The sequence below is a fragment of the Oryzias melastigma genome, linkage group LG4, assembly GCF_002922805.2.
Source record: "Oryzias melastigma strain HK-1 linkage group LG4, ASM292280v2, whole genome shotgun sequence".
Lineage (NCBI taxonomy): Eukaryota > Metazoa > Chordata > Actinopteri > Beloniformes > Adrianichthyidae > Oryzias > Oryzias melastigma.
This window is the reverse complement of record NC_050515.1, coordinates 15406820-15425274: the sequence shown is the minus strand read 5'-3', so window position 1 is coordinate 15425274 and position 18455 is coordinate 15406820. Positions and strand designations below refer to the sequence as shown.

At 38.4% G+C, this 18455-nt stretch overlaps 1 protein-coding gene across 3 annotated transcripts in view; it reads left to right on the top strand.

The window, feature by feature from the left end:
- Nucleotides 1-17444, top strand: part of dnajc6 (DnaJ (Hsp40) homolog, subfamily C, member 6) — a 36365-nt gene extending 18921 nt beyond the window's left edge. For 2 of the 3 annotated variants that reach the window (XM_024278561.2, XM_024278558.2), the window contains 16 exons: nt 2347-2396; nt 2757-2905; nt 4282-4404; nt 5403-5536; nt 6849-7043; nt 7113-7230; nt 7980-8059; nt 8153-8346; nt 9952-10314; nt 11278-11421; nt 12012-12113; nt 12189-12326; nt 12407-12742; nt 12976-13124; nt 13432-13608; nt 15564-17444. In XM_024278561.2, coding sequence (XP_024134329.1) covers nt 2347-2396; nt 2757-2905; nt 4282-4404; nt 5403-5536; nt 6849-7043; nt 7113-7230; nt 7980-8059; nt 8153-8346; nt 9952-10314; nt 11278-11421; nt 12012-12113; nt 12189-12326; nt 12407-12742; nt 12976-13124; nt 13432-13608; nt 15564-15665 — 2554 coding nt within the window. In that variant the 3' untranslated portion in view covers nt 15666-17444. The remainder of the gene's footprint in view (nt 1-2346; nt 2397-2756; nt 2906-4281; nt 4405-5402; nt 5537-6848; nt 7044-7112; nt 7231-7979; nt 8060-8152; nt 8347-9951; nt 10315-11277; nt 11422-12011; nt 12114-12188; nt 12327-12406; nt 12743-12975; nt 13125-13431; nt 13609-15563) is intronic. The other variant, XM_024278560.2, reaches the window with a different exon arrangement.
- Nucleotides 17445-18455: the final 1011 nt, after the last annotated feature.

Here is an 18455-nt window from a genome sequence, read left to right as displayed (position 1 = left end):
TTTTTCTTTCATGGTGTGGCGATATGTCGATGTGTGTTTGTTTTTGTGCGTGTGTGTGGAAGGGTGGGGCTTGCGGGTATTATCTTTTCCTTTCAAAATGCTATATTATTTTTTATTTATTTTTTATTTTTTTATGTTAAGCACTTTGAATGAAATTCATTTTTTTTTAAAAAGTGCTATACAAATAAAGTTTGATTTGATTTGATTTGATTTACAAAAATGTCAAGGTCGTAAAACCCCTAATAACTAAGTCTGGAAGCGCTGGTTACTTTGTAATGGACAATGAACATTTGACATTGTTCAAAACTGATGTAAGCTGTTGTGCAGCTGGATGTTTGTTTTGTGCATAAACATATACAATGGTATCATCAGCATAGAAGTGACAGGTTGCTGGACAGCAACTTACCAAATTAAAATTGTACAGGCTGAACAACCATGGACCTAGGATGGAGCCTTGGGGAACTCCAAGAGGGTTTAGGCAGGTTGTGGATTTTATTTGATGATCCCTAACACACTGTAACAGTGATATGAGACTCCATCCATTTCAGTGAGTTATCAAAAAAGTTTAAATGAGTGAGTTTTTTTTTTTAACAGTATCTGGTAGGAGTGTGTATCGGCAAGAGTCTGGTGATACAATACATATCATCATACGTGTCACGATACATATCCCGATATAGCCCAAGACAGTACCAGAGACAATATTTCACAATATCTTTAAAGATTCTGACCTAGAAAGAACTTTATATAAATATTAATATACCTTTCACATGAATAAAATGGAAAAAAACATTTTATTTAATGATCAGAACATTAGGTTGGCGCTGCTCATCTGCATGGGCTCACTCATTCTTACATGAGCCAAGAAGCACAGAAATATGCATTTTTATGGAGCACAGTAAGAATTTGGCACAGATTTTCAGTCTGATACTCATCCCTAGTTAAAACTAAGTTGTATATGTCTCATTTTGCTATGTTACAACAACGAAGCTCACGAGTTCACACCTAACAAAAGATGGTTCTTGTGAGATCTTGTTGTTTTGGTGCGGTGTAGAGCTGTTATGAGTTTAGATGGACCACCAAAAAAGACGCTGAACTGCATCTTTGCTTAAAAATTATGAATTAAATATCATCTTGGCAGCATTTTAAATTGATACAAAATAAAGTATCGCTAAATTTTACTGAAGTGATATTTTCTTAAACCTCTATTATCAGGTGGTTGACCGTATCATGAGCTTTTTATGAGTTCAAGGAAAAATGCCCTAACAACACCTCCTGCATCAAGCTTGGATTTTATACTCTCCAGAGGGAAGAAAAGTCTGTTGAGTGATGTTTTCTAAAACAAAATTGCAGGTTATGGGGCACCTGGCCATTATTAAGATGTTGGATGAATGGTTCTTCCACCAATTTCTCAGTTATTTTTGATACAGAGGAAGGTATACTGATTGGTCTATTATTATTAATGTGTCATCAGATGATTGTCCCTGCATTTCATACTTTCAAACATTAAGTTTTTGCTTCTAGAGATGTAAAAAAAATCAAAGAAATTAAAAAAAACAGCTTATTGTGCATGTTGGAAGGCGTTTTTAACATGACAAAACATACTCCTTTCATGCGCATTGTGAAGCATGGCGGTAGTGGTGTGATGATATGCAGCTTTAGCGTGTTTTTTAGCAGGGTCAAACTTTATAGAGTTAAATGTAAACATGTGTCTGTTTATGTATGTGACTCTTTGAAGCTGAGCAGTGCGGATACACGGCATTACATAACCAGGGAGAGGACTGCATTGGGGCCACATGGCAGCACTCCATGACCACACAGATCACTCTGGCTCTCTGGATTATTAGAGTAGAAAAATTATCAGCTTTAAAGGGATGAGCCAGCAACAGCAGTGGTGTCTCCATTAAGAAAGGTTAATTTAGCTAATTAAAAAAATGCTGCTTATATGAAAAGTGTACATATGACATCCATGTGATCCAGGTCAGAGCAGCCTGCTGTAATTAACATACGAAGACAGATTTCCCCACAAAACTGAAAGCTTTTGCTTCAAAGCCTGTTGAGGGCAATTACTCAGAAATCCACGTAGTGCAGTCTGATACACTGACTCAGACATATTGACTTTTTGGATGCTGATCTTCACACACGTAATGTTTTTTTTTTATGATGATGACCTTTTGGACTGAATGTAGGAAGGAGGAGTCATCTTAAATGTGACATTGCACTCAAATAAACTCATTTCAAATAATTGTGTAAACACACAAAGAAATTATTATCAAGCTATGAGTCATGACAAATGTTTTTTTCTGCTTTTGCTGGAATTAAATTTTAACTTTCTTTTTGCTTTTTTAGGTACACCAAAGGAGAACTGGACATTGCTTACATCACATCAAGGATCATAGGTAAAAGATTTGGTTTTATAGACCTTTGCATGCATGTTGGAAATGTATCATCAAAAACAATAAACATTGTGTAGTTAGAAAGTATTTTTTTCTGGTTGTTCTCGCATGGACAGCTCGCCTTCTTTCTGACCTTTGAATTGTTCAGTGTTATATAACTTTAAGACAAAAGCACTTTTTTTGCAGCAGGCAGTTGCCTGAGGGTCTATGCCATGTTTGATTAATATACTTTAACATCCAAAGTAAACTTTTTTGCTGGATCAGATGGAAATGTGCAGAAAATCAGCTCTGTGGGAGCTGAAAAACTCTCCAACCTAAAAGCGGCTCAACATTTCTTTCCCATTTCTCCCCCATCGTCCACAGTGATGACCTACCCTGCGGAGTCAGTGCAGATTGGCTACCAGAACCATGTCGAGGACATCCGCTCATTCCTCGACAGTCGCCATGCTGACCACTACACTGTCTTCAACCTATCACAGCGCAACTACCGAGGAGCCAAATTCTCCAACAGAGTGAGTATGACTGTTCTTCTCGATCCCCTGGAAAACCCTGTTGTCTTAGCACCATTTTAACTGTAGCGGTGTGTTCATTGTCTATTCATTAGATGAAAAATTGAAAGAGAATCCGGGGCCACAGGTGACTCTTTTACCCCATTCACTGTGGCTCTATGGTAGGGGTCTCAAACTTGCAGCCCGAGGGCCATTTGGGGCCTCCAAAACAATATTTAGCTCTAACCTTCTTGTGAAAGTTTAATGTCAGTGCAACCTGCACATGTCTGTTACAAATATTTTATTCCTTGTAATTTATTTCAAGCTTTGTGCAGTGTCAATATTTGCAGCGTTGAATCTTTTTTAAGGACTTTAAGCACTGGCATGCAGTTTCATTTAGGCCATGTCCTGACTGATGTAGTGCTTCTTTTCGGCTTCATCAAAGGTTAGAGTTTATCAAAGCTAAGGGTTATTTCAGTTTTTGTATTTGTTTTTCATATTCATTGGCCTTCTTTTTCTAGCTCGTCCTGAGTAAACAGATAACAGCTGAAGGCCTCTTGAGTTGGACAGCTTTTGAGACACACAAGGCATACATTTGTTAGTTTAAATCATTTGCCTTTTGAGAATTGACTAAAAGTTTTTAAGATGCTTTTTCAGAGCATCAGCCTTTCCCTGATGAGTTTTCAGAAGGGAAATTATTTGTTTTCTTCTCATTTTGATATCAGGGGATCTTCTAAAAGCCTTCCTGCTCTCTTCCTGCTACTTTAAGCTGTGATTTGGTGATGCTATGATCTTACTGCTGGTTCAGTTTCAGGAGACAGTTTTTGCTTTAAAACGTTCTTTGAAGCTGAACGAGGTGAGTATTAGTAGAATTGCTTTTAGGGAAGTACACTTGGTTTTATTTAGAATATGTCTTTTGCAATTATTTGCACTGCATCTAATCTACAAACCAGCTCGGTGGTCATGTGGTAGAGTGTCCATCCTGAGATTGAAAGGTTCATGCGTTCAAATCCAGGCTGAAGCATACCAAAAACGAAATCCAGAAAATATTTTGACATTGAGTATTGCTGACACATTTACTCAGCTGAAGCTAAAAAAAAAATATTAGGCTTCACAGGTAAAACTGCCCCCCTGGGATAAACCGGTACAAAAAACATTTGCTCTTTAATACCATGATCTGTCCCTGTCTGCTTATGAAGGCATCCGCAGAAGATGACTCACCACCAACGCAGCTGCCATGTTGTTTTGCTGCTGTCACTAATCTCCACCTCTTTCCTTTCTCTCTTGTTTACGTATTTATTTATTTATTCACATTTTCCCCTATCCGGATTTATTCATCCCCCCTTTCGTCTTCTCTGATCCCGTCCCCCTCTTTATCTCCCGTGTCAACCAAATTTCAGGTTTCGGAGTGTAACTGGCCTTCGCGACAAGCTCCCAGCCTCCACAACCTGTTCGCTGTGTGTAAAAACATGCATAACTGGCTCAAGCAGAACCCCAAGAATGTCTGTGTCATCACTTGCTCGGTAGGAAGACATCACCCTCCCACACACTTATCCATCCTTTTCATTTACTGTTATTTAAAGTTGATTTTAAACATGTTGGATGCAGTTTTAAGCATTGTTTTGACTTTACAGCTAAAAAGTAAAGCTAAAAAAGTGCTTTTTATGGATCTGGATTAGTTTTAATTGTGCTTCAGAACACCTCCAGATTATTAGAGTTGTCTTTTTTTTGTACTGTGACCCACTTTTAAACCCAAGCACAGTGCTTGGAAAACGGTGCCGGGAGACAAACTCAAACGTGGTCAGCATTAAAATCCCTTCTTAGCCTCTCTGCACTTTTGGACAAAAAAAAAGGGAATTTGTTTTGATTCAATCAAACTGGGTCATTTTTAAACAAAAAAAAAAAAAAAGAAATTTCATTCGAAATTTAGTACAGGAACACCCAAATCAAAAGATTTCCTGAGATTTTTTCTTGTGCTTCTCTCCTAAAGTCTTTTTTGAATGCTAAAGATTTTTCTACACTTGTGTGAATTAGACAAGTACTTTCCTGTTTGTGGCACTTCTGATGAGATTTATAGTGTTACATAAAAATGTAAATCACCAAGAAAAAAAACGATAGACTTATCATGTCACTGTTATAGTATCTCCTTTACGTTCCCAGCATGCATAATGTAAAGTCCTGCCTGGAACAGATCATGTGTTTGAGCTGCCTTTCTTCAGACTCAGATTCACTCAGTTTTAATTTTATTGTGTTGCAGAGCACGTTAGTGCCAAGTTGCTGTAACTTGGCAAACTCTTTCTTGCATAATTACCCCCAAACAGTTCTTTTAAAATCTGTCTTCTCTGCTTCAGATCACAAGAATGTTTTTGTCTCCCTGTAAATCAAAACAAAAACCAGCATACAATTATTTTACTGTAAAAACTGATGAGTTTCAGTAACTTTTGCATTTGTTTGTTTGTTCAGATGTGATCTGAAATGCCTTTTTAAAGTCAGTTTTTTTTGCTATGTTTTTAATCCTCAGGATGGTCGTGCTCCCTCCGGTGTTCTGGTCTGTGCCATGTTCTGCTTCTGCCACCTCTTCAACAACCCAATTCCTGCCATGCAGCTGCTCAGCGCCAAGAGACCAGGCTCCGGCCTCTGGCCGTCACATCGCAGGTTTGCATCTTTGTGAACAAATCAAAAATATGTAAAAGTGTGTTTCATTTTTTTAACTGATTAATGTTTTGAGCCTACATATACTCTAGGAATGTAATGCATGTTCAAGAACACGCTGAAGCCGGGTTCCTCAAGGTGCTTTTAGCATATGGTGTTCACATTGGACTGTTGCAACCCGATGTGCCAACACATTAGGGCTGTGAACTTTAAGAATTAAAGCGTTAATATATATAAACGCAAATGAATTACACGTCACAAATGTGAAACACTTCATCAGGTATTATCCCGCTTATACGATGGTCACTTGATAAATTTAAACATTTCAGATGAAAAAAATGGAAGGAAAAATTTTCTCTCTCACCTGTTTTTGTTCAAAACATTGTTTGTGGGATAATTTGAATTGTTTCTTTTTGTTTGTTTTTTGTTGTTCTTGTTCGAAATTTTTAAAATAAAAAAAGAGCTGCTTTTTGTCATATAAAATGTAGCTTGTTAAACATTGTGATTAATTGTGATTATTCACAACACAAAAGTGGGATTAGCCTGATTAATTTTGTAATCGATTGACATCACTAATTAAAAACAAACAGTCTAATTCATATTGTGATTATTTACAGCTAATAAGTCGTGAGGAAATAGAGTGACTAAAAAACTAACAATAATAACGATTAATCTGGGTTAATTTTCTTCCAAGTTTGCGATAATTAGTTAATTATTTGTAATCGATTCCCTTCCCTAGTTAAAATAGAACAAAACAGAGTAAAATACCAGGTTAATGTAACTGGAAGAGGCTTGGTGCAAAGTATCTCTCATATCTTGTTTTAGGCTTTTTCTTTCATAGTTCTATTCTGATAAATGAAAGACTTGGTGTCAGAGAATTCCAGCTGGGCACAAACCGCAATTATTAATTTCTCATTCATGGTCACTTTTCAAATGGTTTGCACTTCCATGTTTAAAAAAGGACATTATCAACACACCACTACCAAATCTGAGTCCCCGATTAGTCAAAGTTCAATTGGTTTAACTTTTAACACATACTCAATAGATGCATGTTTTGTACCTACAGCCCAAAAATTGACTTGAAACTTGCTTTTTGAGCCTGGAAGCCCGTAGACTTAGACTTTTCATTAGAAACGGTTGCTTGAACATGCATTTCCAAGCTTGGTGTGAACGTAGCATTAAAAAAAGAAGAAAAGTAAAGTCTCTAATTGTGTCTGTAACCCTATCTGATCCATCAGTGTGCGAACAATTCAAAGGCTTCTGAAGGCCACTGAAACCCGAATCTGTGATTTGGACAGTCCTTGTCTCTGTGCAGGTACATAGGTTATGTGTGTAGTATGGTCTCGGAGAAGCCCAGCCTTCCCCACTCTAAGCCTTTAGTGATCAAGGCCGTCACAATGAGTCCAGTCGCCTGTTTCAACAAGCAGCGCAGCGGCTGTCGACCCTTCTGTGATGTCCTCATTGGAGAGACCAAGATTTTCACAACTGCACAAGACTATGAAAGGATGAGGTAAGCAGACTCACCTTTTCAATCACTCTACCTCTGCCAAACAGTTTCTGATCTTCTGTTAATGCTCAGAGAGTACAGGATCCAGGAGGGGAAGGTCGTTTTTCCTCTGGGCGTGAGTGTACAAGGAGACGTTGTGGTTTCTGTCTACCACATGAGGTCGACAATCGGAGGACGTCTGCAAGCCAAGGTAAACAAACGATCCAACTAAAATGTAGAGAAAATGTTGACATGTCATGGTACCTTCACAACAGGGCAATACCAATGATACTAGAGATTAAAAGCTTCCTAAAACATATATTATTGCTGCAGTGATCAGCTTTTCGGATTTCTTTTTGACTTTGGGGTTTTAGATTGTTTAAGTTCCCCTCCTTAATTTAATATATTTTCTTTTTTTCTGTCAGTGTTCTTGAGAAGAATTTTAGTGTTTTTTTGGCATCAGTACATTTTTAATTGGACTGCACAGTGAGAAGATCCTGGTTCAGTTCCTGACTGGGACCTTTCTGTGTGGAGTTTGCATGTTCTCCTTGTGCATGCATAGATTTTCTCCTTGCATTCCGGCTTCCTCCTACAGTCAAAGAACATGCTTCATAGGTTGTTATCTCTAAATTCCACCTAATTTTGCATGTGAGTGTATGGTTGTCCAACATACTGTGCCTCACCGTTGCCCAACAGTTGCTGGGAAAGGGCGAACCAGCCCCAAAATTGATGTGGAAGTCGAAATGGAAGTTTTTGTTACAAAGAAATAAAAGTTTGTCTGTTTGCCACTCTATTTTAAAAGGTTACTAAAAAAAACACATTTTTGCAGTTGAACATTGAGTGAACTCAATCAAACTGAAATTATGTGCACATTTTAAAAAGGGATCGTTCTATTAATGAAGATTGCAGAAAAAAAAACCCAAAATAATGTGTTTTATCATTATTGTTATGGATGAATAGGTGTCCAACACTCAGATCTTCCAGATTCAGTTCCACACTGGTTTCATTGCTCCTGGGACCAACATGCTGAAGTTTAACAAGTAAGAAGAGAACCTTAAGCAAAACTTAGCAATCTAACTCATCAGTTTTTACAATGTTTAAAGTGTATTGTGTGATTGATTTCTTCTGTTCAGACCAGAACTGGACGCGTGCGACTCTCCAGAAAAGTATCCCCAGCTGTTTCATGTGATTCTGGATGTGGAAGTGGAAGGGGTCGACAAGCAGAAAGACCTGACGCCTCCATGGGAGCAGTTCCCCTGCAAAGACCTGGCTCCCAACGTGCTCTTCTCCTGCCATCAGGAGCATCAGGATGCTCTGGCTATTGCAGGTTGGAAAAACTGCTGTTCCATCAATGCTGTGGAAAATACACGTCAGAATTTGGTGTAAACTTTAGTTCATTTGAATATTGTGGTGAAAATTTCTTGAAATTCCACTTAAAGATTTAGTTTATGTTGCCAACCTGTTATAGTCAATGTAAAATGATCCTGGATTTGCTGTAGTTCCACTGAAAGTTTGCTGAATTTTTAATTGATAGAGTGATTTCTTAGTGTGATTTGCACTTCAGGGCACATTTTCCTTCAGCATTTGAATGTATTGGGATGTATTTACGTCAGAAACTCACATTTTGGAGGATGCAGACTCAATATTTAAAACCAAATGATTGTTATTTGCTTTCCTATTAACTCAACATGAGTTGACTTAATTCATTATTTGCAAAACATACTTTGCTTTTACTGCTGCAGGGAACACAAGAAAGTAAGCAACAACTGAAACCAGGGAGATCATAAATACTGAGGAATCATATAATAGTTGCAATCTCTGAAACAGAAACTAATTCTGAGCAAAAGGCAGAAGAAAGAGCAGCACAAAACAGAATGACACTACAATAATACACAAGTGAACAGATGAGACAGAGGGAATTGTTGGATTTTTGTGTTTTCAATCGCTGCTGCTGCGGTGCGACTGCAAAGAGGAAAGGAGCTACATTTTCTTATATTATATAATATGTACAATAGTTTTGAATTTGGAAGAAAATAGATTTTAGAAGGTGTGAGAATGAGAGTTTTATTCAATAAAGGGAACTTCTTTGATCCTAATTTAAAAAAATGCAACAAATAAATGGTTGGAAAAAAAAACACAATAAGAAGTGGACAAAAATAGACTAATTTGACTCGTTTTTGTCCTTGCAAGATGAGATGGAAGGCTTGGATCTGGAGGGTAAGGCGGATAGAAATCACAGACTAGTGGAGGAAATCAACGATGACGGCTATTACCTGGGGTTTGGTTCAATTCAATATTGCTCTCCCTAACAGGAGATTAAAATATTGACAAAGACATTAGGTCTTATTGAAAAGTCTGTTTGGGTCTTCATATTCATGACCACCATTGATTGGATTGAATTAAACCTATGCTTGTTTTGTAGTGATATATCATCTTGGTAGAAATCTTCAGTGTTAATAAGACAATCCTCTAGAAATTGGAGTTAAACACTAAGCAGAGTCTTTAGCATAAATCACTGTGTAACAATAGTCTTAGATTTGTGAGTTTATGAAATTTGGTCATTCAGAGACTAGAAGAAAATAATGGTATCTGTAGGAAATAAAGGACAGCTTCATGGCTGTAAATGAACCACTAATGTTCTACCAAGATGAAATATTGCTTATTTACTGAACATACATCCATTCCTGTCATAGCAGTATGTAGATTTTATGGATTGGGTTCTTGTTAGATGACAATATCCCACTTTAGTAAATTATCCCTGCAGCTACCGTCTATATTTACTGTGCAAGAGTCCAAGAATTTTGCATTAGGTAACTAGCCAGCTCCTGAAGCAGTGATAGCGTTTGTTTTTAGTTTCTGTTCCAGTTAGCAGCAGCTTTCACCTTTTCTACTTCTAAGTCTTCTCCTTCTGTTTACGCTTCATCTTCTCAAGAGCCGACCCGGCCGCAGGGGGGCCCAGATGGCGAGAAAGAGAGCGAGCCTTCGGACGATGAGATGCTCTCACTCTCCAGCCAGCGAAGCAGCATCAGCACGGCCCCCCAGAGACCCGAGCCTCCAACGGCCGCTCCGCCTGCAGCCAATGAAGAAGTGGACCTTCTTGGCCTGGGCGGGGAGGACATCAAGGCCCCCTGTGCTTCATCTCAAAATCAACCCTCAGCAGCTGCAACCACTGACCTCCTGGGAGACTTGTTCGGGGGTCCACCTCAGCCAAGCAGTGGGCCCTCATCCACTCAGTCCACCCCACATAAAGTGGCCCCCAACACTGCCTCCCCTTGTCCCTCTCCTGCTCCACCGGGTGAGAAGATCTGAAGCGTGTTCGGTCTATTTTGGATGCTCAGCAGAATTGGTTTTATTGCTTTTGTACAATTGTAACCGTTTAAAGACCCTTTTCAATGAAAATTTTCTCTTTTTAGTTTTTAACATGTTCTTTTAGCATTTTTTTCATAACAGAGGATCTATGCAAAAGAATTTATGACCACTCCCCTCTTCCGCTCTCTTAAGTGCGTCCTGGCCTGCTCACGCTCAGGTGTGCAAGAAACGATGAGCCTTCAACGCTCGCGCTTGACCGAGCTGGCCTCTGCCTCATAACTGTACAGCTAGATTGATCCAATATTTCTCGCCTTTTTTTTGCACTGCTAATGCTAGCTTGAGGCTAAAGCTCACGTGAGCTCTCAACGACGGTGGGGAGGGGGCGGGGTTGCTCCGAACCAACAGACTTGCCATGAGGCTAGAATGAAAACCCCTACACCACCATGCAGCCCACTTTTTGGAATTTGTTTTTTAAAACTTTCATACATATACTTTTAGTAAGTAAGCTAAAATGCAGGTTTTGTTCCAAATAATTTCTTGTGACAGGACAACACTCTGGAAGGTGATACAATGTGTTAATTTGTTTTTAAAAATAAACTGCTTATCTACCATTTTTTCATTCATGGCCATGTGGAAATCTTATTTAGATAATTAAAAATTACCCCACCTCTTAAAAGGAGATTTTGTTGAGATTTCTTAGTTTGCATCAAATTTAGTACAATTTCTTCATATGATTTTTAAACAATTTAGAACAAATTGTTGTTTTGTTTCTCTAAAAAGTTGCTAAAAATAATTTTTTTAACACATAACTTATGCAGGCTTTTTACATTTTTTCAGATTTTGTGCCAACAAGTCCTTAAAAAAAGTCACTTCTAGGATCTTTAAGTTTTTGCTTCTAAAAACAAACAAAAAAACAGACTCAAATATTGTAATCTCTTTAATTCCTCAGCATTTGATCCCTTTGGGTCAGGACCCATGCCGAAGCCTCAGGACATGATGGGTTCTTTCCTCGGACCAGGTAATGTGGGCCAACCAGACCCTTTCCTGCATGCAGCTCGCTCCCCATCACCCACCATGCAGCCCTCAAGCCTGGGTAAGGCACGGCTCTGCTGCTTAACATTTCATTTATTTTTTTCATCTTTTTGTTCCAATCTTTTTTTTACATGTTCATTGCATTTTTTTAATTATAATTGTTGGTTTCAGGTAATGTTTGCCTTCATTGAATATTCATCATGCTAATCGTTTGCTGCCCATGCAAGCTTTTATCATGTATTTTTTTGGTTCATGGATAAACAAATCTCAACTTACATCACAAAATAAATTGTTTCATTTAAAAATGTAAGAAAATGATTACTTTTTTGCTCAAAATCAAACCCAAACTACAGTTTATTGGTGTAGTAGTTCCCATTTGTACAATTAACACAATATACAATAAAAAAAAACAGACAACCAATAAAAAAAGGGAATAGGCAGAAGCTTATTAAGCATTATCCAAATGTCAATCTTCAATTAACTGTTTTAATGTATATTTTGGAGACAGTGACAATTTAGCAAGTGTGTGATGCTCCAGACAAAAAGTTAAATTAATAAAAAAGTAGCTCTATTGAGCTGCACGAGTTCACTTCATTTGTTTACATTTCCCATTACTTTACTTTTTGACCAACTCTTTATCTGCTCAAACAGGTCGGAGTTCCCCCGTTCCACCCACAACCCCGACTGTCAACATTCAGCAACAAAATGCCATGGGAGGATGGGACTGGAACAGATCAGCCACCACAAGCTCAGGTGCAGGAAGTGAATTCATAAAGCAATAAATGTTCGACTGAATCCCTTTAATACATGACTGTTTGAATCATTCAGGAGGAGGCTTTGGGATGGGGAGTCACTCAGCTACCACCAGTCCCACAGGATCAGTCCACAGCACCCCCACCCACCAAAATAAACCAAACACGCTGGATCCTTTTGCAGACATTGGGAACCTCGGTGGAAGCCTTGGAGGTCTAAAAAACTCCTACTAATTTTCCTAACTTTTTTTGACATCTTAAGTTGCTTCAGATGTCATATTTTTTGTCAAACAGGAGGTTCTGGATTCTCCAGTAAACCCACTTCTCCAACCGGAGCTGGCCCTGCCTTCCCACCAATGGGCTCTCCGTCGCGGCCTCCGCCGTCTCCGCAGCACGCAGGAGGGTGGCAGCCCCACTCGGGAGGAACCTTTCCTTCATGGCAGCCCAACGCTGCGGGTGGAGGCGGGTGGCAGGCACAAGGACAGACCCCCAACCAACAGCCAAAGCCCAGCCCGAGCCACACCTCCATGCCCCACACATCGCCGCAGAATCGACCCAACTACAACGTCAGCTTTTCCGCTATGAGGGGAGGCTCTCCCAGCGCTGGGGGGAAAGCGCAGCCTGGGATGGGTGAGCAGAAAAGATGGATTAAAACAAATTTCATGAGTTGCATGTTTTTATGATTTTAAGCTTTCAGAACCCCAATAAATGGACCCCTACTAGACATTTTCAGTACTGATTGTGTCTTTTCCTGTTAAATATCCCAAACCTTGTCTTATCCCTGGTCTTACAGATCATAAATGGGCAGACATATTAAAATGTTTCTCTAAAAAACATTTTCTTTATTTTTGTGTTTGTGGCAGGTTCAAAGCCCAAAGCCTCAGATGCCAACTTTGATGACCTGCTGTCTGGTCAGGGCTTTGCAGGAACCAAAGAGAGGAAAGGGCCCAGGACAATAGCTGAGATGAGGAAGGAGGAGATGGCCAAAGAGATGGACCCTGAGAAAATTAAGGCAGGATAACAAACTTTTTTCATGGCGTGCTGTGACATTCACATCAGATATCATTCAGTCTGTCATTTGTTTTTCCATTTCAACAGTTCAGTGACCCCCTCACCACAAAATAATATTATTTTGTCCTATAAAAACTGCGAAATGGGTGCCTTTAAACAACAAATGAGGGTCTCAAAAGACCAAACTTTAGCTTGTCTAATTACTTCCAAAGCATTTTTAGCTAAAACCAAAACTGCTAAAAGCAATTGTGCTAATTGTTGTTTAAAATCTGGTACTCTGTGTCTGTACGTGACCCTGTTTGTCCCAGATTTTGGACTGGATCGAGGGGAAAGAGCGAAACATCCGAGCGCTGCTGTCCACCATGCACACCGTGCTCTGGGAGGGAGAGACGCGCTGGAAGCCTGTGGGCATGGCTGACCTGGTCACTCCAGAACAGGTCAAGAAGGTGTACCGCAAAGCCGTCCTGGTTGTTCACCCAGATAAGGTGGGGCATAAAGCTCACACTGGTGATGATCCTGTATTTCTGCAGACATTAATTACAAAGCTGCAGAGATTATATTGTTCTACATCTGTTTACAAAAACTCTGATTAATGGGCATTTTTCTGGTAATGTAATGAAACATAAGGATTTTAAACAAAAGTAAAAGACAGAAAACTTTGTGTAATATTTAAAACAATAATTTTCCTCTAAAACAGGTCTAACTCTGCCATAATAATGAGGTTTGCCTAAATCAGAGGTCTGCAACTTTTTAACAGTAAAGGAGCCATTTTGGGCCTGTTTTTTTACTGATCAAATCACAGAATCAGCCGCAAATTCTTATTTTACACTTTAAGAAAATGCATTACTGCATTGCATGCATTACACTGTTTTTTTAAATAACAAATGGGAATTCTATTTCTTTTTTGGCATGAATAAAAACAGAATTTATAGGGAATCTAGCAGTTTCTCAAAATGTGAAATTGTTTTTGACTTCTGACAGAATCTGGTATGATTTCCTTTCAAAATAAAAGACACCCTGTGCCAAACAGGATTATCCCAGTGAAACTCTAGACAGGTATTAGCCATTGTTGTGCAGCACAAGATAATATATTATTTAAACTCATAAAAGATCAGACCTTTTAACAAAGTTTGCTTAGCATTTGAAATATGAAGGCCTCGCCAGGTTAGCAGGGATCTAAAAATCTTGACATGCTTGTTGTTTAATTTATAATCTTAGCTAATCCAAATAAAAAATGCTAATTTAGTAACCCTTACTTTAAAAAATATATATTATTTTATCTTTCTTTATCCATAGAGTGACTATGGAGGGGTAAAAGATCCACATGTGGCTCTGGAGCCGTATAGCTTGCAGACCCCTGACCTAAATCAAGTAGAATTTGACTAAACAAAGTGATAGAATTATGTTTTTTTCTGACTTTCACTATTCAATTTGTTTTAGTTTACTGCAATTCTTAGATTCCTACAAAGTCAAAACACACTCTACATCTAGCTCAAGTACCAAATACTTAGGTTGTGTTGTGTGTAAGTGTTGTATTGTACATACTTTCATCAGATGGAACCAACCCAAATAAGTATTTGTCATTTATTAAAAATAATATAAAATGAACAATACAATGCTGAAAGTCTAATTTTATCAGAATTTACTTTTATTGTCTTGTAAGATATTAGCAGCATCACAAGTTGCTGTTATGTCTTAAAGGAATTATTGAAAAGTTTAATATCATAGAAATGGGTCATTTTCAGACAAGAACAATGCTGGGCTGTACAGTGGAGTAGTGATTCGTGCTTTTGCTGCACAGCAAGAAGGCCTTGGTTCAAATCCCAGCTAGGACCTTTCTGTAAGGAGTTTGCACATTCTCCCTGTGCATGTGTTCAGTTACCTTTTCCCGTAGATCTTTTGACAGCTCTTTAGCTTTCAAAGAATTGTCAGTGCACCACTAGATGAAGGATGCAAGGGTCTTTTAGAAGCTCAGAAAGTCCAAGACATTGATACTACAGATAGTCAACCTGTTCAGGGTGTGCCTCACCTTAGCCCAACAGCTGCTTTGGATTCGCTCCAGCAGCTTTGTGACAGAGAAAGGGATATAGCGGGTTCTGAAGATGGATGGAAGAACTACGCTGCAATAGTAGTCATGATCAATAGATTGATCAGTCACTGAAAGAAAGAAGAATCATGATTAACACTAAGATTTATTGGATTAAATAGATTTTACAATAAAAAGCTTTCAAAGGAACAAACCTCAACACATTTACAATGTGGTGAATCAATTATCAATATTAAGAAAAAGAAGGTGTTTTTAATTTCACAATAAACTTATTTAAGTATTTAAGTCTTATAAACTAGTCAGTGTGTTACAAATTGATGTAGATTGTGAATAGATTTTTACAATAATTGATTTCCAATAGAGAATAATCAGCATTTTGCTCTTCCTTCACAGGCTACAGGACAACCGTATGAACAATATGCCAAGATGATATTCATGGAACTAAATGACGCCTGGTCAGAATTTGAAAGCCAAGGACAAAAACCTCTGTACTAAAGAGATCGCTGCAAGGGAAACGAGCGACGCCGGGATGTTTCTGCTGACTCTGTCATGTGTTACCAACGCGGACCCTGTGCGACGACATCTGCTTTGACGACTGCGCTTCGACTCGCTTCTCACCCAGAGCAATGAATATCTATGTTGTAACTTGACTTAACTGAACAAAAGTCGCCAGATGTACCCTCTGTGTGTGTGTGCGTGTGTGTTCTGCAACACTTGTAGCCCTGTGCTCTGCATCAAACTACTAGTCATGATTTCTAAGAGACAAATCAAAACAAGGATGACAGATAAAGGAATCAGGGAAAGATACATGTATAAGGCCCACGCATTTATTCATGTCCGCTGAAAGTCATCATAAATAAAATGTTCTTTGAGCAGGAAAGGCTAGACTGTCAGAAAAACTGCAGTAATTTAGTGGTATTAAAGTAAAAATAGACAGAAAACAAAGAACTTATGTCCAAATTAGAGGTGAAACAAAACCATTTGGTAGCATCCGTAATTCTCTATCAAAGCTTTGTGTTTTTCCATGTTTGCCTGGGTCTGGGGATTGTATATTTAGTATTAGCACATGTACAGTTCCTGACAGGAAGCACCTCCAAGCCTCATAGATGTTCATTAACGCTCTGTAAAAGCACAAAAAGTCAGTGCAGCTTTGAACAACAACTTTAGTTTTATCATATTTTAAGAGATGTTTTCTTACATATCTGCAGACTTATCGCAGTTAAAACATTACCCATCAGCACTTTCTGTTTACAGAAACCTTTTTACTTGATTCAAGGTGTTTATCTTTCTTTGTATTTTCTGTATCGACAGCAGCACTTTTATTTATGTCCTTTGGGTAGACTTTCATATTGACGTGAGTGCAGAAAACATTTGGTCACGCTGCAGGTGCTGTTTTCACCCAAACTGATGTGAACTTTTTCTCCACTTAAAGAATGATGCTTCCTCCTCAGCTTTTATCCACCATTTTAAAACTCTGCATCCATGCTAATCAGTAGAAGAGATTGGTGCAGCATATCCAAAATTTTCATAAAACATTTAATTTCATGAATTTTTGCTTTATTTTGACATCCTCCCAGGACACTGACAGGATGCTCACAAAACACACGGAGTAGCTTTTATTTCTCGCTGTTTAATACATCAATGATATCCAGCTTAAACATTTCATCATTGCCTTTGCATGTTCATAAACTCTGTTAACATACTTTCCCTTGTTTGTGTGTTCAGGAAATTTATGTGACTTTCTTTTTCTTTTGCCTCGGATGGGGGTTTGTCCATTTCTGGATATTGACTGAATTCTGCGCAGCCAAAAGAAAAGTGTGAGCGCTGGAGATAGTTATTTTTATCAGAACAAATCCCCACATGTGGGGGAAATGTGTGTCTTGGGGACAAACCCGAGGTCTCAAACTATAAACAATGAACTTGAAGCTGTTTTTAGTGACTTAAGAGAAGCACTGAGGACCTCCCTGTACAATAACTCTCCTGTGGGGTCATTCTGCATTCTTACAGATCATTGAAAAGCTAACCTCTATAGTGTAGAAAATGAACTTGTGTTGTTTGAAATAGTGGAATGTATGGGTCCGATCTGAGTACCGTTAAGTCATGTTTGCCTGTCTGCTGTACAAGTATTACTAAATTGTGTAAAAAATAAAATCTCTTCAGGTGTTTCTTTTCAGCTCTGTTTGCTGTTGCAGGATGTAAATAATAAACCAGTGCGGTGCACAGCAATAAACTGTAAATGAAGCAAAAAGAAGAAAAAAATATTTTCATTTTTAACATGTTTTGTGTTTTTCCTTATGAACACTAGAGGGCAGCAATGTGCAAGATAAACTATTGGATATTTTTGCAAGGAAAACATTAGCCAACTTTTATTCAAGTAATTTATTAAATTGTTCTATGATAAAATACAACCTAATTTATTTATGTTTTTTTGGGGAAATATGTGTTGTTTATTTTGGATAGATGTGAAACTGTGGAACAAGACCTACTCAACCTCAAACGGTTTTTGACAAGCCAAAATGTTAGGTTGATCTTGACCCGGATCTGCCTGTTAGTACTCGTTGGCTACCTTCAGGATCTTTAAAGCAAACATTGTTGATGTGTCAAAGATGTAGATGTCTCAATGTTTTACCAGTAGCTTGTTTGCATTGTCACCAGAGCGAGAAAGAAGTGGGAAAAGATGAAGTTTGCAGCCATTTTATTTTATTTTTTCCAGTTATTGGAGGTTGAATTAAACACACCATAGTTTAAATCTAATAATAAACACAAGTTTAAAAATTTCGGAATCAGAAAAAGTCATCTTCAGGTGAGGATGCAGTCTATCAGCTGACAAAGGTGATCTACTGTTACAAAAAAATGGATGATCTGACTTCTTAGAGTTCTCTTTGTTCTCAAAAATCCTCAGAGGGTGTTTTTACATTTTTTACAGTTTTATGTTGTTTTGTGAAGATGCTCTAAAAACCTCTTCCACATCGAGCTAAATCTTTGGGATGTCCCTTGAATGCCTTCCTGATATTCTGAGCATGTCCCACTGAGAAGAAGACATGGGGGAAAGACCCAGAACACGCTGGAGAAGCTTTGTCTTTCTGCTGGCCCGGAAACACCTTGGAGCACCTCCAGTACAAATGGAGGAAGTTTCTGTGTAAAAAGGAGGTCTCTAAGACTGATGGCCCACTAGGCTATAGATAAGAGATGGATGGGTGTATTGATGTAATGGTGTTTTACGGCCCACTAAACACATTTGGCATCTTTTGTGGTCAGTGGGAGGTTATTTGATTACTTATCTGC